General features: G+C 41.1%; 2 protein-coding genes across 2 annotated transcripts in view; both read right to left on the reverse strand.

The window, feature by feature from the left end:
* Positions 1-8,514, reverse strand: part of banp (BTG3 associated nuclear protein) — a 39,952-nt gene extending 31,438 nt beyond the window's left edge. The window contains exons 1-7 of the mRNA XM_079502281.1: positions 8,382-8,514; positions 4,046-4,124; positions 3,761-3,882; positions 2,499-2,704; positions 2,062-2,151; positions 1,117-1,283; positions 175-414 (exon numbers count right to left, since the gene is read on the reverse strand). Coding sequence (XP_079358407.1) covers positions 175-414; positions 1,117-1,283; positions 2,062-2,151; positions 2,499-2,704; positions 3,761-3,882; positions 4,046-4,118 — 898 coding nt within the window. The 5' untranslated portion in view covers positions 4,119-4,124; positions 8,382-8,514. The remainder of the gene's footprint in view (positions 1-174; positions 415-1,116; positions 1,284-2,061; positions 2,152-2,498; positions 2,705-3,760; positions 3,883-4,045; positions 4,125-8,381) is intronic.
* A 1,295-nt stretch (positions 8,515-9,809) lies between these two features.
* On the reverse strand, positions 9,810-20,368 carry ube2na (ubiquitin-conjugating enzyme E2Na). Its single transcript, XM_079502185.1, has 4 exons — positions 20,218-20,368; positions 14,300-14,546; positions 11,981-12,121; positions 9,810-11,142 (listed from the first exon to the last, which is right to left on the reverse strand). The coding sequence occupies exons 1-4, from the start codon at positions 20,245-20,247 to the stop codon at positions 11,096-11,098; spliced, it is 465 nt and encodes a 154-aa protein (XP_079358311.1). The 5' UTR covers positions 20,248-20,368; the 3' UTR covers positions 9,810-11,095.
* Between the last annotated feature and the right edge of the window lie 561 nt (positions 20,369-20,929).

Consider the following 20,929-nt stretch of genomic DNA (forward strand, 5'->3'; position numbering starts at 1 on the left):
CTTTTCTTTTCTACAATGTGGGCATAGTCCAGTGACCAGTAGTTTAAAAGTGAACATGGAATGATGCATGTAGTAGTCAGTGGCAGCAGGTCAGGCCTAAAGCCTGATTCATATTTTGTCATACGACGGAAGATAAATCAAACATAAGTTGGTGGCATGCATGGTGACACTCACAGCGAATGCCATAGATCATCAGCGGGTCCAGCTGCTTCTTCCCGTGTTTGCCCTGTCCGGAGAGGTTGGACATGGCTTGGACCTCCCGGTGAAACAGGTAGTCCAGCAGTGTCAGTGCCATCTTCTCCGCCGTACGGCAGTTGGTGGTGATATGGAGCATGTCGGCTGGTGACACGGGACACCGCACACGCATCTCTGGGTTGTTCTCGTCTCCCAGCCAGGTGCCTGATGGGTAGTCATCTACAGAGGGCAAAAAGGAGGAATTGCATGTTAAAACACAGCTATGCTGTGGAACCGCATTCCCTTGCTAATGCTATTAGCATGAACATAAAGCTTGCGGTAGGACTTCAATATATAGTATATACATCACAAACGTGGTCTATCCACATTCGGCAGATAAGAGCATGCATTCACAGGTCATACAATACCACACTAGCACTGAATGTATTCTGTGACCTCATATAATGCCACAGCACACCCATGTGGTAGTAAAGGAGATAAACAACTTGTGTGGTACTGAAGATATGTGGAGGCACGTCTGAGGCTGTATGTTACATTTATTGCAGTGAACATGTAGGTTTCAGATGTGGTAAGCTAAAGCTGACTGGATTCTGGTAACTGGTAACTCAGACCTCCAAATAAAAAGAAACAGATCCTATTCAAAACAATCCACAACAATGAGCTATGCTCAATTAGGCATGAGTTATTGTTCCCCAGGCCTGGCATCAGCCACTGAACAAGCTACCACATTCACTGATACATTCAAGTGCACGTGAAAACGCGGTTACACAGTTGAGTCTGCTTTTTTTATTCAATATGCAGACCTTATGAAACAGTCACGCCAGGTCTACACAAGGAAGGGAGAAAACATGTATTACAGAGAAAATAACTTATGTCTATGTGCACACGTGCGTGCGTGAGTGCGTGCGTGTGAAGTCACACCTTCTGAGTTGAGGGTGATGAGAGTGACATTCTGGCTGCTTTGTCCACTTTGGCCACCATTGGAAACAGTATCACTTGTCTCAGAGCCACTCTCTTGGTCATCTTGATTCTCGTCAGGCACCCGCACTTTCACAAGGATGGTGTTTTGCCGCCGCCCGCTTGCCGTACTGAAACACACGCAAACACACACTGACTGGGACCAGCAAGATTTTGGGCTGTAAGCCACAGATATGAGTTCAGCAATTATGTCAGCAGGTCTCGAAGTTGTAGCCATTTTTATCAAATATGCACAAATGTAATCTTGAAATATAATTGGGAGCGTTTTTGCAAATGTTTGTGGTGCGACCTTTTGTTTCCAGTCTAATGTTCTTTGTCTCACTCTATTTGTAGGAAATAGGTGCTATGTAGTGTGGGGATAGTTTACTCATTGGCACACAATACATACATGATTGGCACAAAGTCGCGGCGATGTCGCCAAACGCTGCTGCGCTGACATTGACATTCCAATGTTTTCTGTGCAAGCTTAATTAGCGACAGCCCGAGATTAATGTCCCCTGTCTTCAACCTCTCTGTCTCATAAAGTTTCTGTGTTGATTTCCTATGCTGTTAATTTGCCTCAGATGCAATGCATTTCCAAGCCATTCCTAATGAAAGTCAAGCCAAATCGTACTAGGGAGAGATTGAAAGAGCCCAATATTAATTTACCTTTGGCCAGAACACATCTCATATTTGTCAATCAAAACTTTTTTGAGGCTCTGCGCACTAGTGCTACCAGTACCAAGTTAAAAAAAAGGAAAGAAAAGTACATTTCAAGTGTAAGTTACAGTTATGGTTAAAATTATGTGTATATTTTCAAACTCAAATTTAGTGTATTCTATTTTTTCTAGTGTCTATAAAGTGTCATTATGTATGCACAACATAAAAGCGTGAATGTGAATCACTGACTTGCTGAGAAGGTTCTCCAGTGGTGTGTCCTCGTGGACCGGCCCCTTTGGACGGTCACTGCTCACGATCACATTTGTCTGTGGAACAACACTGCAGGAAGACAGAAACAATATGAAAATGTGGAGTACATTGATGGCTAATGCTTTCTTTTCCATTTCTGTTATTGCAGAATTGCAACATCAACCAATAAAAGATGTGCAATTACTCTGCCAAGAATTGATCCATCTGCTAATGTGTTGATTTAGTGGCATTCTCAGTTTGATCCCTTGGTCAATAAGCTTTGAGCTTCAGCCTATGCCTTTTCGATCAACTATAAGAGAATGTGAATATTTTAGGTAATGATTTATGTTACAATGTTGAATTGATCGAAATAAACTAAACTAAGGAAAACACAGGTGCAACGTGTACTGTCATGCAGCTAACACCATGGAGCTCACCAGCGCACTTTGTTCCAGGTCTGAGTTGCTCCCAGGGGAGATCCTGCCACCATGGGGACTTGGATGGGACTCTGGCCTTTAGTGTTGGAAACCATGCAGTCCAGCTTGCGTCCCAGGGCCTTACAGGTGGCCTCGACTGCCTGCAGCTTAGCCTCAATGCTCTCCAGTCGTTGACAGATGGTTGAGTTGATGGAGAACAACAGGTTCTGGAGTAACACAAAGTATTATTTATGACCACTCTCCACTAGCATTTATTACCACTCTCATCTGTATGTCTGGACGCCTATTGGGCAATTGGGCTTGCAAACTTCGACTCGGTGGTCTCAAACATCTTGAGTCTCAAACATCTTGAGTCTCAAACATCTTGAGACCACCAAAGATCCGCCATGTTAGATGTGTTGTGTCAGCTTCAAAAACTACTTGGAAAAGTTGAACAGTGGACACGGATTCACAAAAGCGACAGATTGTGTTTAATAAATGGTGCGGACTGCTGATCCGTACGAACTACCATCCAAAGAGTGGAGCTTCAACCGTGATCTGCTGCATCCCGGTAGAAGAGTACGATATCATGGATATTTAGTCAGCGGTGTAATGGTGGGAGAATAGTTGTTCGAATAGTTGTGTGAACCTGTGAAATAGGAAAAGAGAAGGGAAGCCGCACATGCTCCAAAGGATAAATTTATTGACGACGTTTCGAGCCAAGGCTCTTCATCTGGTCAAACTCAAGATGTCAGTGATCCTGTGAAATGACAGCGGTTTTATAATAAATCCTGTGAAATGACAGCGGTTTTATAATAAAATTATTGCTTAACACTGTGTGCAGACTTCCCATATTTTTACCCTGTTACTACCTTTAGTCTGTGAACATACATGCATCCTGCACAGTGAACATACATGCATCCTGCACAGCAGAAATCATTAATTTGCATAGCACTTCTCAACCACATTATCCCTGCGGTCCCCATTACAACAAATAAAACACACACATTGACATTGCATCACAATGTGATGCTTGTAGATCTACTATTTGTAATATAGCCAAAGTATAAAATACGGCTTAAGTGGTTAAATAGCATGATTTAAAATAAAAAAAATAACAAAAATGGTCAAATTGCAAAAGTAAAAAACAAAAATAAGGAAGAAAAATAAGCAATTTTAAATATGCTAATTATGGGGAGGGGGGTGATTTTGGGAATAATAAAATAACATAATTTCTTTGCTGGGAAGGTGGTTAAACGTGTTCAATAAAATCAGTGACATACCTTAATAGACGTCATATCCTGGCCATTGCTGTTCTCCTGGTTCTTGTTCGATTGGTTGTTGCTCAACTTTCTTCGTTTCTTCTGAGGTTTATCGTCCTCATCGTCATGATTGTCCAACATGTCTGACAGAAATCCAGTTAAAAAACTAAACCCGGTCACACAGGATAGCCTTCTGGTTACACAGAACGGTTTGTCACCGCTAGTAAATCATGACCCATACAGCCCTGCAAAGATCTAATCTTTTCTTTAGAACATTGTATTTTGTGTATTTCAGAGAGATCTTACCTGATTGCTCAGCCTGGCCAAAGTCCTCCACTGTTATTTGCACAATTTCATCCAGATCTTGTTCAGACATCATTCACACCTGAAATAACAATACACGGCATACATTTTAAAATAGGTTTTTTAGTACCACAGCATATCCCTCTAATAATATATAACACTACCATTTGTAGCATTTGTGGTGCCCTCTATGGGTGGAAGTGAAATTGCTTTTGGCTCTGCATTGTTTAGAGGCCCCCTCAGTGTGTGATTCAAATGTAGGGCCAGATTGTTTAGTTTTGTATTCAAAAGAAAAGAAAAGAAAAAGCCTGGGTGAACGCACTAGGAAATGTGGTATAGGAGCGCAAACCAATAAGTGCAGAGATCCACCCCTCTATGCCAAGAAAAGGGAGCATTCTTTCAGGCTAATATATTAGTGACACTGGCCACCTTCATTCATGTCTATGCAAGGCAGAATAACTTGAAAAGTGAAAGGCGAGCACTCAGCAAATGAATAGTTCACAGTTCACGTGTATCGGGGGTGTACGGTTCTGGTAGAAACCTTATCTTTTCAAAGACATTATGCAATGCAGGGCCCACGGGATGCACACGCAGACTAGACACACCAACGGACCGAAGAAACAACGGTCGGACATGCGGTCGAACATGTGCTGCTCCCGTGCTTGCGGTTAAGGTTAGGTTAGGGTTCGAGTTAGGTTGTTGGTCTAATGACAGTCGGACCACTGCCGCCCTCATAAATAAGTGTCTTTTAGACTCCCTTGTGAATAGAGCTTGAGTGACTGGGCTACAGGTTCATTGACATACATCAATTATGAGTGAACTTCATATTTTTCCACAGTACCATTCAAATTCTAAACTATTAACGTCACATACTTTAAGTTGAACAGAAACTATAGTAAAATACGCACATCACTTCATGGAGGTGCTGGGTTAAAAAAATAACATAGGAAAAGAGAAGGGAAGCCGCACACTCATATGCTCCAAAGGATACATTTATTGACGACGTTTCGAGCCAAGGCTCTTCATCTGGTCAAAAAGTTTAAGTTGACTTTAAGTTGACAACTCTTGTGTGTTGTGTTTATTGTGCAAATTCTATGACTATGCTATTAGTTCTGCTAATTATGTAACTGCTTCTACATCACATTGGATTAAGGATCCAGTATAAACCAGACCGGCAACATCATTAAACAAACATACAGTATATCTATAACCAACTACTACCTCCATGTGAGTGAATGCAACACATTGCACTCACACCCTAAGGTTCAGGGCAAGTTCACACAGTTCAGTCATTGGTTAGAAGGAAATGTATCATGAAAATGATATATTGTGGCCCACAAAATTGTTCTACAATGTTCTACAAAAGACAAGATCTGGCTCACGGGAAAAGTACATTCGTCAAACTTTTATTTTATCTGAACAGATGTTCAGTCTTGTAGTTGGAATAATCTATTAGTGTCTCTGTCTGGGAGGGGAAAACCATGACCATGTGGTATTTATCAGGAAATTGAATGCAATTCAAAATATATTATTTTATTTTTCATGTCATTGCAATCACTGGTCAAAAAACCTTTCTAAAAACTGTGCCCGCATATAGCACTGCACATCAGTGGCCTCACTTTCACTGCAATGCAAATGTGGATGATTACCAGGGGGAACTTCGGAGAGTTAAATTTGGAAACAGTATTCCAAAGACATCAGAGTAGATTTTTACAGTCAAGTCAAAAATATATTTAGATTTATATCTATTATCTACTGTATATATTATATTTCAAATAGTATACACTACTGGAAATTCATGTTTTTTGTTGTTTTTGATCTTTTTTTATTGAATGTTTTCTGGTAACACGTCACAAGCGAGGAAAATGGAGTCACACAATACTGTCTAAACTCTCATTTCACACCATAGACCAGTGTAACACCCGGGCGTTATGCACATATGATCCCTTTTGTTTGAGAATCTACACATGGGGACGAGGACGACTGAGTGGTTAAAGGCGCTGCCTGGAAAACAGAATGTTCATGTCCCCGAGCAAGACACTTCAGGTGTTGACACTAATGGTTGCCCACCTGCCGCTGGCACTGGGTAAATAAAACTTTCAGGCAGGTGAAGTTTGCTATCAGGTTGCCCGACCGGGCAAGTGCTCGTTTGAGAGTGGACAGAACCGTCTAACTACACCTGAACATGGCACTCTGTCTTCTGGTCTGTGTAATTTTAGGATAGGTAAATGCAGAGGGGAAGCGATAACCCAAAAGTGGGGACAGAATTATAATATTATAACCAGTAATGGCCCCTACACACTGTAGGAGTTTTAAAGTTGTGTGACACATCTAGGGGCCGCAATCTGCATTCAAAGATGTTTCTAGAAGCTTTGTCATTGGTCGAAAAAAACCTGGTCGCAAAGACTAACCAATCAGGAAGTAGACAGGGAAATCGACCAATGATAAAGCTTGTAGGAAAATCTTTGAATGCAGATTGCGGCCCCTAGATGTGTCACAGTCACAGAGACTAGATTTTTTTTGGGGAGCATTCTACCCATTGCTGGCTGTCTGAATACAAAAAAAAAAAAGGTAATTAAAATTTTGACATATTACTGCTTATAGCAGCTTTAAATCGGCTGTCATTATATCTTTGTGGCTTTCACACTAAACGATTGGTCGCCGACTAGGGATAACAAGAGTTCACCAAGATGTGATCCTTCTTGCAGCTCCTTTCACACATAGCAAGCAAAAACTCGGCGATCAAAGCCCGATCTGGCGTCAAATCAGGAGTTTTGACGGCGAGCGCCAAAAATGCTCCCCGACAGCATAATCGGAGCAAATATCGTGCAGTGTTGTGTGTACGAGCCATAAGACACTTGAGGGCGAGAAGCGACCTTGCCCTAAAGGGCCTAGGTGACAGCAGACTGCTGGGTGAGTGCCGGCGCTTTGGCATGGGGGGTCAGATCAACATGTGGCATGAATTCTGTACTGGCTATATATGGAGCGTGTCTTGAGTGTACAGGGTTTGATGTGGTCAGATCAACATATGGACTGTCAGAACAGGTCAGCTCCATATATGGAGCTCTAAGGGTGGCAGCGGGGGCAGTGTCTTGAGTGTAGAGTTTGATGAGGACCCAGTTAGTGCCGGGCCTTAATTAATCAGGCCCGGAAATTAAGGCCCGGCACTAACTCTAGTGTGGCAGCGGGGGCAGTGTCTTGAGTGTACAGGGTTTGATGAGGGCCCAGGTAGGGCCGGGCCTTAACTTCCGGGCCTGTTGAGAACTCTAGTTTCCGCTGGCTGCGGCTGCACTTTGGGGCAGGCCCGTCTAGAGTTTAAATGGACAGGTATCAGTCAAAACGAGGATGGATGGAGAAGGATCAACATATGGAATGTCAGAATAGTTCAGCTCCATATATGGAGATCTAAGGGTTTGAGGTCAGATGTAGAGTTGCTGGCCAATATTGATGATTTTACTGTGACATGTAAAACTAACTGTAGTAGAGGGTATCAGCCACAAGGGGGCACCCCTAGTTCAATGGTTGGCTGGTGGGTTATGATTGTATAATATACACAGCAAAATACTGTAATATAACCACGAAAATAACAGTAAACAAAACTGGCAACTTACTGTATTGGCATTTAAACAATAAGTTTAAAAGCCAATGTAAGTGGGTTTTGGCTATGTACGTTTTTGATCCTGTTAAAGTCTCAAAGAGCAGTTTTATTATCAGTTGCAGTTGGTTTCTGGGGCTGTTATCAGTGACTTTAGAGCTGCCAGGACTGCAGGCCAGGGCCTAATCTGCGTCATCTGGCTAAATAAATAAAATCATTATATGAATATGAATAAATGTATGAATAGAAACCATTTCCAAAGCTTACAATGTTAAAAGCGAGGCGATATATTCGGCAAAGTGCCCAGAGCTAAATATTGCTAGCAGGATAGCAAGCCAAATACGCGCATATCAGGCATAATGGTGAACATACGATCGGTGCATTTAGAGTTATTAAGATTAAAGTGGTTAATTGATGGTGCATTGTGCTAAATAATGTATCCAGAGACAAATGTATGCTCCCATTACAACAATAAATAGCAAGCACCATATCCCAGGCTAACAGGAACGTTATGGAAGTCAAGCTGCTGGCTCGACTGCCCACTGCTAATGTTAAGAGCTAAAACAAGGCAAAGTCATCATGGTGCCCGTTAGCTTGTTGGTTAGCTTGCTTAGGCCTCGTGGCGACGGAATGCAGTTATGTAAACACTTGTTAATGTTTTTTAAATAAACTATGGTTTCGGTGCACCCTGTGTCTCCACTCCTGGCACGCGACATGTTACCGTGTTAGATTGGGTTATATTACCGTGTGAATGATGAATTCTCGTGTTGTTTGTAGGGATTTCGATAACGGCGTCGTTCCTCGCGAGAGAAGAGTCTCTTCGGTTTTCTCCTTCGCACCCAGAATGTCGTGACATTCATCTGACAGAAGGGGCGCCAGTGTTCAAGAAAAGCATGTTATCAAGATCTGATCCTGATGCCTTGGCAGTACAAATGCAGTAAATCTATGCAAGAAAAACAAACCTTTTCTGCCTACACCTTCAGAAATGTCATTAGTTTACTTTAACTTAAAGCACCTATTGACCACTTAGTGTCTTGTAATAACTCAATAATGCATGATCCTTGCCAAAAATGCCTTATTGATCTTAAATAATCTTTATAAAATGCTCATACAGCATTATGTTTATGAGTTTGAATAAGTATAATTATAGAGTTATAAGCAGGTTAATGCATTATAAGTATGTAAAATAGAAAATGTATAGCCCATCTGAAAATCTACCAATGGTAGCTTAAATAAATACCCATGTGTATTAGACAAATGACTTCAAACATTAGCTTATTACAAGTTAAGTATCTATGGGTGGCCGGTAGACGGTAGTGCAGACACACCCCATGGAGAGGATAAAATACAATATGGGAATTTCCAGGGAAGTCACTTTCCCGTTTTAGAACAGCAGCAGTCCATAACTTAGAGGTGATAAACACTAATAAGCTACCAGTCAGTGATATAGGGATGTACAGTATGGGAATACAAAAATCACATCTCGAATTTGCCCACCCAGATAGTACTGATACATTTGGTGATTAAACCAATTGTGATGCCGGTCCCGGACCCCACTTTGAGAACAACTGTGTTAATACACATGTGCCATGGCACATGTATGTCACAGTGGATCTGCTGCCACTGGCTAAAGCTGACTCCCACTGCTCTGCTCCACTCCTCTGCAACAGGGTATGATCCCTTCTTCCCCTGGATGGATTGCATCCACATTGTTGCTGCTACATCACCTGCAGTACTGTGGTACAGAGACTGTTCACACAGAGACAGAGTTCTACTTCCAAGGCATGTGGTGTACTGTAGTGAGCAGGCGTGTGTACTTGTACATCAATCAACCTGCCTCACACACTACAGAAACAGGAGATCCTGCCCTATGGGCCTCATGGCTCAGCAAGGCTTACTTACAGATCTCAAAAGGTGCCAGCACACAATAAACGTCCTTTTCACATGGTTTATTACCTCTGACGAGACAACAGACGTGTTTCGGCCAGGTGGGCCTTCCTCGGCATTGTGACAATGCTGAGGAAGGCCAATGGGCAATGTTTCAAGCAGATCAGAGACTTCCATTATAAAATTCAAGTTCAATATTTAAGTACAAAACACACTAGCTCTGCCAATGGGCTAAAATATGCACATAGTAAGCTGTGTAGGATACAAAAACAAATTCACATGCCATTACTTTCTTATTAATCAACAGATTTTATTTACAGAAAACAAAAGTATGCAGGTGGATTGTTTCCATAGCATTCCGAGCAGGAAAACATTTCCTCCCCAGATTAATAGAAAGAATGAATTTACAAACAGTGAATTGAATACAGACTTTCCAACCAAAGACCAGTTGTGACAGTTGAGACAAAGCCTTCATAGAGTTCTTGGAGTTTGACCCCCCCCCCTTCTCTTCCAATACAACACATTTACCTTAACCCCAGGCTCCCCCAAACCTCCACTTATTTTGTCAAATGACTGACAACTCAAATGCAACCCTTATTTCCTGAAATAAATGCCATGGCTAGGAATAAACCGTTGTGTTGTAGCATTACAATGTGATGACAAACGGGAAGAAGCAGAGTAATTAGTAGGGCAAAAAGCAGGAAAGATCCAAATACAATCAAAGACCAGATATAATAACAAAACATAAATGCCCTAAAGCAGAAGAGAGTTCCTGTTCATTCCACCACCCCTAAACCCCACGCCAGTCACAAGCCTACATTAGGGTCTACACTGACAACAGTTTTAAAAGTTATGTGATAATGGCAGGCTCAGTTTCATATTATTGTGTGTTTCATGTTCAAGTCAGATGTGATAATTGTGTTTCTTATTTTTTTTTAAATTAAAAGCAGGGCAATGATTGTTGATGTGCTCATCTGGGCATTTTACACAGAATGATTCCATGGTCTGTGTCCAGGGATACAGTATGTCTACACCGGACTATTAGTTAGCTGCTTTTAATAAACAAACAGCAACACAAGAAAACAAAGTTAAAAGAAAAGTAAAAAGTATACCATACTGACAAGAATGAGCCACTCTTTCCTGTCCAACCCACTTGTAACCCCGCCCACCCCGCACAACCTCACAAAAGAAGATGTGGGAAATATACGACACCCAAGTATTTTTTTTGTTTTTGTTTTTAAATGCCCTCATTGAACAAGGTTAGCAATAGCCTCCCAAAATCAATGGACAAAGAAAGCCAGGTGGATCTAAAACCTCTGCCCATGCATTTAAACAGTAGTGAATTATCATTTAAACAAAGACAAGTCTTTTTTTCTAGTGTGCATTTAAATCACCAATTGTCAGCAGTTGTCTTTTTTCCTTTACAATATATTCCTTAATGTTTGTTTTATAATATATATTTTAAAGAGGTGTCCTTTAAATGCAAATGAAGTAGGAAGAGGTCTTGGCAGAACATGAGAAGCTGTTTTCACACTTGACTTCCACTCGTTTCCCCCACTTGTTGCGCCAATCTACACTTCGATGTTGTTTCCAGCATAAAGCCTGGTCCATGTCCTCGCTGTAAAACACAAAATGGTTAACACGATGTCGAAACACATTTAACTTGATTTGTAAATGGCTAGAAAAATTCACATGCTTGAAGTGACAAGGGTTGAACGGTGCGTCGCATGACTAAAGTGACATCCACCATGTGTACCTCTGAAAGAATTTAACTTCTCAGACGCCACATAAAAATGTCACAAACATGACATGATTGGTTGGGAAGACGAGGTAAGCTCCACTATGAGACCTTCACCTCCTTGTTTAAATGTTTTGGCCCAGGCAGTTACAGTATGAATGCTCAAAGCAAAACATGTATTGAGACAACGTGAGTGTAACGCGTCGTTCGACACTTGTTGCTGACAACATATCGCGATCAGCTTGTTCACTTTCGGTTATTCGGTGGGTGAAAACAGGCTCTCTCTCCCTGACCCGAGTTCTGATCTTACATCACATACATCAGAAGCCCTTTCTAACAATGTGATTTGCATGGCCAATAATTGACGATCTCCATGCTCAATACATGGGCTACGCAGCACGCAGTGCTGTAGCCTAGTTTTTTCAGACGATATACCATAATTATTCCCTTCACGAAATGCACACGTATAGGCTATGAGCTTGCGCGGTCAATGGATGAAATGACTAGCAGACCGTATACGCTTTTCCCCAAACTTCGGCACGGCATACTACGTATATAGCGTATAATGGTGGACTACACCACTGGTGTCAGACTCAGGCATGTCCAAAAGGGCAATACATAGTGAGTAGTGACAAGCAAAGCTACAAGGTAAGAATGATTCATGTTTGACTGTAGGGTGACCTTTCAAAAACTGATCTGACCAGATCACAGCTCTCACCTGTCTCTATGGCTTGAGCTTCATTGGACTTCCACTGCTCTGCAACATCATTTGCTAGGGGATCATCAGGGTTGGGTGCGCTTAGTAACGCCTGGATTGATAGCAGCACTGTACGAATCTGCAAGGCTGGAGACCACTTATCTGAAAAAAGATATAAACAGTTTGGATACAGAAGATGAACAAGAAAACAAAGGTAGTTAGAAAGAGTGAGTGAAATAAGGTATATAAGAATGCTGTATCGTATTTTCAGACGCCAGGGAGGCATAACACCAGTGGAACGTTGCTCCAGTGAGAGGTCAAAAGTGTAATCTGAGAGGCCCGTGAGCTTTCAAGCGAGATTAAATAGGTAAATCCCTCATTTCATTCACAGTATAAACATTAAGTATAATACACCATACATGTTCCCTTCTACAGTAACATGCCTGACCCGTCAGACCAAAGACACAGAGCAGGTGTAATGTGGCAATAAAGCCAGGGCTGGGAAAAATAGTCTACCAGTTAACAGTTAGCAATAAAGCTCTTTTAAAGCAGCAGTTCTCAACCTTATTGGCCTCAGGGATTGGTATACCATTTTAATTCTTTATGTGGACCGGGTGGTGCAATGTTCTTCATTTTTACAACAATATTTGATAAGAAGTCATCACAAGGTTCTCAAATACAGCTCTTAACAATAATGTAACTTTCAACTAGTTCTTGTGAGTTCTTGAAATGAAGGTTTGGTTTCAACTAATTTCTTAGTAATCTTTTACATTGAAAACTATGCAGCGTTATACTGGATCCAATTTCCTTGTGAAAATGAACAATTACGATAAATATGTGAGGAGCTTAACTGATAATTAAGTCATGAAACTAGATAATAAACATTCAGAGCGTGCAGCAAATGCCATGGAGGGAAGTATTTGGATAAATACAAGGCACACACAAACACACTGTCTGTAAACAAACATCGACACTTGAGTCTGCTTCAGTGATGATGCCGAAGGCCGAAGCTCCCGTCAGCAGTGCCATGGTGACCATTGATGGTAACAGCACGGCGCTTTATTATTCTATGGCGTTGTGCTTCTTGTAGTCTTGAGGGTCCACAATCGTCTTTTCATAGTATTATTGTGTTCAGAGAAACTTACACAGGGATTTCGCCAGATCAGTTCAGACTAGGGCAGCACACCACCAACACTGAATGGGCTCTATGCACACACGCCATTTTGGAAAGAACTTGGGCCCCTTCCCTACTTCCATTAGAGGTGTTACCGCTGATACTAATGAAGGCTCTGTTCCATTCTGGTCAGAGTGCTGCTATTGTGCATATAGGCTCACTGGAAAAACCAGGGGGTCTCAAAGTGTCCTTGAGAGGGTTCCAAATGGCCCCGTACAGGTGTGTACAAATGGAACCAAATGGACTCATAAGCCCATGTGCCCGGGGAAGGTAAATAAAATGGTCGGGCAGGTGAAGTTTGCTACCAGGTTGCCCGACCGGGCAAGTGCACATTTTGAGTGGGGATGCAACGGTCTTTAGTTCGCTATAAACACAACACGAGATATAACTGTCTTGAACGTGGTCAAAGCGCTCTGCATCTCTCCCTATCCCTCTACCAAGTCCTTCTTTGGGTGTCTGGTTTAATTAGTTATTAGTTTAATTAGTTTTTCACTGACGTGCAGTCCGTGCGTCAGAAAGTCAGACACATCCACCACAACATCCACAGGCTGTTGAGAGCCACCGTTTCATGTACAGTATTTATTTGCGAGTTTCCTTACATATACATTATATTAACTTTTGGCTATTAAATAATAATAATACAACTTTATTTGTATAGCACCTTTCATGACATGAAATGCAGCTCAAAGTGCTTTACAGAGCAATGGAGAAAGAAAGAAAAGAAAAGCAAGGCATAAAACATCAAAAATAGCAGTAATGCAATACAGTGAGGACATAACCGGGACGCAGACACACACGCGGTGCATTTATAGTTATAGATAGATTTAGCATCGGTCACCGCCTCTCACAGTACACAAACCCGTTTGTGATAGACTGTGATGGCTTTGAAAAATCGACATGTCGATCGTGATCAACAGGTTGTTACTTACCAGTACCACTAATCTAGACCTTTTTCCCCCCATGCAGGGAGGAACCCAACCCTGTTAGAGTAAACAGAATGGCAATGCACATAATGATCACCATCTTAACAAACTTGTCCGCAATAAGCGTATAAACCAGGCTTTCAAAACGACGACTCGATATAGCTTATATTTCACAGACTAGTGTGTTAAGACAAAGAAAAGCATACAGTTTTTATATTAGAGGAATACATAGGTAGTGCTTACCTTTCAAAATGTCTAGACATATTCTTCCCAGCTTGTCTACGTTGGGATGATATATTTTGGTCATGAAGCGTACTTTAGGAGCAGCCATGGGATATTCTTCTGGGAGAAAGAGTTCAAGTTTAAATGTGCCCCCCTCGAAAGGCGAATCCTGAGGTCCAGCTATGACCACATGGAAGTAGCGGGCATTCCCTTCATCAGGCTCTGCTTTGATACCTGGGACAGGCTCTGCAAGCAAACGCTGAGTCTCCTGGTAAACATGAAAGAAGCAGATGCAGAAAAAGGGTTTAAGATCCTAATATTGTTCATACAGGAAGGAACTGCAGTTACTGCACTTAACCCATTATGCCTTCAGTAGTTCTGAAACCTTTTTGTGTTAGCAAGCGCCCTTAAAATGATATGTACTAGACCTTACCCGTTCTGAATATATGAACACCAAATGATGTACAGTGTGGGTATTATGCGATATAATACATTACTGATTGGGAGGAAATTGTCCTGTAGCGCACGTAGGGTACGCTATCACAAACATAGCGGATTTATCCCCCAAAAAGCATGTTTTTGCAATAAACATTTTCAAATGCTCTGGCTCTCCGTTGATTAAACCACCCTTGACATGTGAATAAAATTTGGGGTGGATTGGACATTCCATTTGTGTAATTTTGTGTGAAACAGGCCCCTCCCACTAACTTTGAAAGCCGATTACAGCCGAACGATACGGACTATGAAAATTCTGCCTGTGGTGTTTTAATCGGATATGTCCAGAAATCATGTGTACCGGTTTTTGTGAGATTTGCACAAAAGCTGTAGGTGGAAGAGGAAAAAAAAGTGTGTTTTGAAGAAAAGTTAAAATGGCAGAGAATATATCCTGACGCAAATGGGCATGGCTTATAATGGGGATATGCGGCATGACCCAAGGAATCCAGGGAAAGTGAAATTTAGATTTTACGACCTACGGTGCAAGAGTTATATGGCGAAATGTTATAGCGCCATCATGAGGCCAACTGATAATTTATTACATTAATTATTATGAACCTCACCTCCAACGGTAGCTCCAACGGTTTCTGAGAGGAAAAGACTTGATGTGAGTTTTCGCATTTTCCCATGTAAGTCGATGGGACAATTTAATTCACTAATAATTTAATTATTAATCAATAATTTGTTAAATTGAAAAAAGGGGTAAGGACCTCCGTATTATATTATGGTCAATGCCTGTGTGAAAAGTCGGAGCGATTGGTGCATAGTGCAGACAGTGAGGAGCTACGACAGTGTTTCAGACAGACATTCATTCAGACATTGAGTGAATTATACATTTTTTTTTAAACAATTTCAAGGTTTTTCAAAAATGTACAAGCTTGCAGCGCGGCACAAAGTGACGCATGCGTTCCCGTTTTTAATGGGTACTAGTGAACATTCGGAGTGCTTTGCTTGAGTCTAGTCTTTGATTTGAGATATTCCCATGAAATGACTTAAATGTCTTTTTAACTTTCATTGTTTTGTTTTATGAATCACATTGTTTTGTTTTTATTCTGTAGAACATTTTGTAAACATTGTCTAAGAAAGGTGTTATATAAATACAGTTGTATTATTTATTATAAAGGCAAACCAAAATGGTCAGGTATAAGGCAAGTTCAGAGTTCCGACAATACAGCCAGGCTATTTAATTACCCAGTACAGTAGCACCTTCTCTCAAAGTCACAACATGAAAGCACACACTGCGTATGGATGTTTATTATGTGCTCTTTCCCTATCAAATAAATAAATCTGTGCAGGCATCCACATTGTTGTCATCAGGTCCTCCAGTAAGGTACAGTAAGCTTAATCTATAGAAGGGCAATTATTTCCCACATATTGATTATCCTATGGGCCTAAGTATTAAAACCCAGCAAGACAGTCTGAGTCAAAGTAGGCCAACTGCATAAGTGCTGAAGTGCATATTAGAGATACTGCCTTATAGGCTAGACAATGCCATACATTGCAACAGTGACTTATAACACCAGCAGCTCAGCTTTTACATTTTTTGTTTGTCTTTTAATACCATACACTGGTCAAATTTCAGGAAAGTATGACAAATCTATTTGATGCCTGGCTGTGACACCAGTAGAACTAGAAAATGTAATTTTCTTATTCATGATGTGGCACTGCACTTCTCTGCTCATTCCGCTGCAGCTCACCACTCCTTGGCTGTGTCTCACCGCTCCAAGAGATGGGTCAAATGCGGAGAACAACTTTCACTGCGGTAACGTGTGTGACAAATCATTCCACTTTGATTCTGTGATTTTTTTTAAAGACATGCTTCCGTGTATATTTCAGAATCAGAATTGTCTTCTTTGTTCCAATCATAAAAGGTTCAGATAACTTGGTGAGCACTGCCAATTACCACCAATTTATATTTTATTACTTTGCGTTTTAAATCAATGGCATACCCCTGTTGTGTGTGTGTGTGTGTGTGTGTGTGTGTGTGTGTGTGTGTCAGTTGATTTTGACATGTCAAAAATATGTTAACTTTTGATATGTTGCTCCAGAATGAATTTCATTCTTAACATCTAATTCGGTCATTGAAGGGAAAAACGTTTGGGCTGTGAAAGGTTGAGTCATAATTAAGCTAAAAAATAGAATGGTTGCCAAGAGCTGTAATTGTAGTCTGCTTGTTTTTTTGTTTTGTTTTTTTATTGTTGTTGCTAGTGTCCTGGGTTGAGCTATGTGAGGCATAGCAGAATTCATATCTGAAAACTTGCATGCTCTTGCTGCAGTACTGGCTTCTAGAGGTGACACTGAGCCAGCCACCACGCCACAGGAGACTCGATTACTTGCATTCCCATCAACTACTGCAGCAGGACTACCGCCAGCTCAGGGTGATAGCCAGGTGACCTGCAGAAATACACACCTTCAGTGTGACAGGGGAGTAGACTACCTGATATGGCCTGTGGTATGCATGAGGCTGACTGGGCGAGACACCTGAAAGGCACGTTCATCAAGTTAACTACAGTCAGGCTGCAGGCATGCATGCCATGTATGTCTTCATTCAGAATAACTCTCTTTTCTGAACAGTGGTGGCCTGTCTTTGGACTCTTTGCCTAATGCCTGTAACTTTGGCAGTTGAGACACAGACAGTAGGTCATTATTTGTTGCATTAAAACATTTTACATAATTTCTTATGTAAACATAGTAGGAATGGAGCTTTAGTTATCCAGGAAGATTCAGTTGTTATGGCATACAGCAGTTATGAAACATGGACGGATATAGAAAAAGAGATACAGCTACTAGTAACAAAATATTATCATCAAGTAGCAGTAGGCTGTTGCAGCCATTATTGTACCCACTACAATGACACACAGACATTCACTGATAAGACACCCATGTCAACTCAACTCTGTATAAGAAAGGCTTCCAAAAAGAGCGTTGGCCCAGGGCCACCTCTCCTGCTTTTTTTTTTCTTTTCAATTTCCGTGAATGCAACTAGGGGCGAGATTCCTGAAATGTTTCAGATAACCCACAGACAAAACCATGCAGTGAAAACACAGACAAGAGGGGCTCCCAGTCCCAGTCACACGCTCAAAAAGGGCTCAGGGGCTAGGGCCACGAGAGCTGTTCCCAGGCCTCCCACCTTTTCTCACCAAACTCACATTTATTGTGCAGCGTGTATGGTCTACTATGACATCCTTCACTTTCTACACCTGAACAACCCTTATCTTTTAACTATGCATCTAGGATACATTGATGACTCATTTAGCAGAGGTCCATAAGTCCTTTCGAAATTGATAAATGATGTGGCCCTGGCCCTCTCTATGACAATATTAAATTAAAACACATCCATACATTGTATGTATTCCATATAAACAGTCAGCCATAGAACACTCAATTTTTTCATGGAGGGATCCATATCGGCACGAGTCCGCACATCCTCATTTGTAGCACTCCATTGTGTACACATACACACCCAATAACGAATTGCTGCGACTTGGGGATCAGCTCTTGTCATCTAGTATCTTAAATATCTATATATTTTTTAGTCAATTATCTCCACTTTTCCACAAGATTCACATGGACAACATTCTGTGTAGGCAACAGAACAACATGCACAGCAGCACTGAACGTGTAAACTTCTTTCAATGACCACATAGGCATGGGGGCACACACATTGACAGATATGTTGGTGTGGGCCTGCGGGGTCATTTGTAATCACATCTGTCAATTTGTGTGTTCCGTCCGAATACATTCATTAAAAGGAAGTCTACATGTGTTTAGTGCTACTGTGAATGTCATCCTGTCGAACACATCCGTGTGAATCTTTGGAAAAGTGGAGGTATTTTATTTGTCTAAATGCCTGTTTTCTGCCAGAGCTTACAAATGGACATGATACTAGATGACAAGAGCGGACCCTAGGTTGCAGCAATTAATTTTTAGCAGAGTGCTCCATCGCTAAATTCCCATTAGAATACTGCCATTTGTCTAAATGCCCGTTTTCTGCCAGAGCTTACAAATGGATAAGATACTAGATGACAAGAGTGGACCCAGGTTGCAGCAATTCATTTTTAGGAGAGTGCATCATCGCTAAATTCCCATTAGAATACTGCTGAGACTGATCCCTCCACAAAAATGCATCCAGTACTTTATGGCTGTGTATATATGGATACATGCAATACGGAATATATATTTTTAGGGCTAGTTATCATGGAAAAATGAACAAGGGCTTTTACTATTTGCCAAAGGAGGGACAGCATAACTAAAACTCATAACTCATTCTTAACACTGTAAAAACAACCCAGTTAGTACTTTCCTAGTGATTAACTTAATAATCAATGCCCTTCACTAATTCAATATCTTCAGGACTGGAAGATGTCTGAAGACAATTGCCTGAACACTGTCAAATAATCAGATGCATACATCATATGAGCCTATCCTAAATGTAATGTTCAAACATACCGCTTTGCTTATATTGTTGTCATGCAAGTCACACCATATTAGATGTATTGATTATTCTGTATAGACAAGTCACAAGATCAATAATAAGGTTTCAGGGTAATAATGCAGTTTACATTTAATGCTTATGAATATAATATAAGGTATAGTGTCGTTGTATTGACATTGGAGTGATATTTCTGTGGAAAGGAAAGGTGACACGAGTCAATGCTTGGGAATGATACAATTTCATACCAATGAATGAATTAAGCAACTTCGCCCCTCAGCTTTGCTACTATTAGCGTACTAAGCTAACTATACTATCAGCCACTGCCAGCCAGGCATAGCCACTAGCCAGCTGAGCTAACTGGCTAACGTTGCTTGCAACGGCTGGCCCACAAAGCCATTGAGCCAAGGCCTTGCGGCAAAGTCTGCACTGACACCTAACGTTTATCACTTACGCGTTATTAAACTGAAGCCTAGTTAAAAACATGGCAACATATAATATTAAGACTGACCGACGCAATAGTTAGTGGGAAAACATACTAAGTAAGTGAGATAAAAAGGGAGTACCTGCTGCTAGCGTTAGCTGATGGCTAATGTTAACCTGTTAGCTGTTGTGTTCCTGGTTTTTCCATCACGCACTCACAACAACTGAACTGGCTGTCAAGCTAGCATGCTTAGCATAGCCAGCTAGCCTGTCAATATCCCCCCAAATCTGATCACTAGCAGCAAGAAGTTAGTAGTCTCGTGTTTATAGTATGTTTTTTTTAACAGATCATCAACAAGTCACATTTCTCCGCCATCTTTCTAAAGCGCTGATGTATTTTTAACCCAGCAGCCCTTTTGGGTTTAGCTAACAGGACGAAACGGAAGTAACTTTAGCCAGCGCAATGCTACCGTTGGCTACTAGAAAAACTCAAGACTGCGTGCTTTCCACCTCGCCATGTGGACTGTATGTGGTTAATCACAGAACATCCATTTTTAAGATGACAGTGTGACACTGTTACTAAATGTACCTTAATGATCCTGCGGGGCAGTCCTGCCATCTTGTCTTTAATGCGGGCTTTAGCAGTAACTCAATGCTTCTCCTCTTTCGTTGGCATTGACAGCACACGCGTCTTCCGGTCTGCATGCGTCATGAAACCTGCAGGTCTGGATTGTACATTTGCAAATATAAAAATGAACAAATATGTTAGCTAGGCTACTATATCTACTATATTATGAACTAGAAAGAAATCAAATTTCCATGGTGGTCTATAATATAATGTATTCTATTCGATATTGTATCCTTTTAGTCCTAGAATGGCTCTGTGATATTAAAATGCATGGTACATTCCATGTGGTGTGTGTGTGTGTGTGTGTGTGTGTGTGAGGGAATTTACTTTCTGCACATCGTTGCATCATTTGATTTGCATTTGGCAGGACACGGTCCTTAAATAGGACTTTATGTAGACAATCTAGACATAGCACTCTATTCTAGTGTATACACATAGTTTCCTTAGACATTCCACTGTTAGGTTCTTAAGCTTACGTATGATTCATGATGACTATTTTGTATGTATTTAATACCATGATTTTTGTTCTTGCTTACTGTGAATCGCTCTAGATTAAGAGCTTCTGCTAAATACCTAAATTGTAAATTGTAAGGTTTGCAGTGACAATTGACAGGCAATCCTGGTAATGTTCCCTTAAATAAAAATGTAACTGATCCGGACCAGAACATCATAG

Source organism: Electrona antarctica, assembly GCF_951216825.1.
Source record: "Electrona antarctica genome assembly, chromosome: 5".
Taxonomy (NCBI): domain Eukaryota; kingdom Metazoa; phylum Chordata; class Actinopteri; order Myctophiformes; family Myctophidae; genus Electrona; species Electrona antarctica.

What these genes read in the sequence shown, in the direction of transcription:
- ube2na (XM_079502185.1), bottom strand. Translation starts at nt 20,247, where the DNA reads ATGGCAGGACTGCCCCGCAGGATCATTAAG. An exon ending in ATGTCTAGACATTTTGAAAG is followed by an intron (nt 12,122 to 14,299) that starts GTAAGCACTACC and finishes ATCTTTTTTCAG; the next exon opens with ATAAGTGGTCTCCAGCCTTG. An exon ending in AGCTCAAGCCATAGAGACAG is followed by an intron (nt 11,143 to 11,980) that starts GTGAGAGCTGTG and finishes TGTGTTTTACAG; the next exon opens with CGAGGACATGGACCAGGCTT.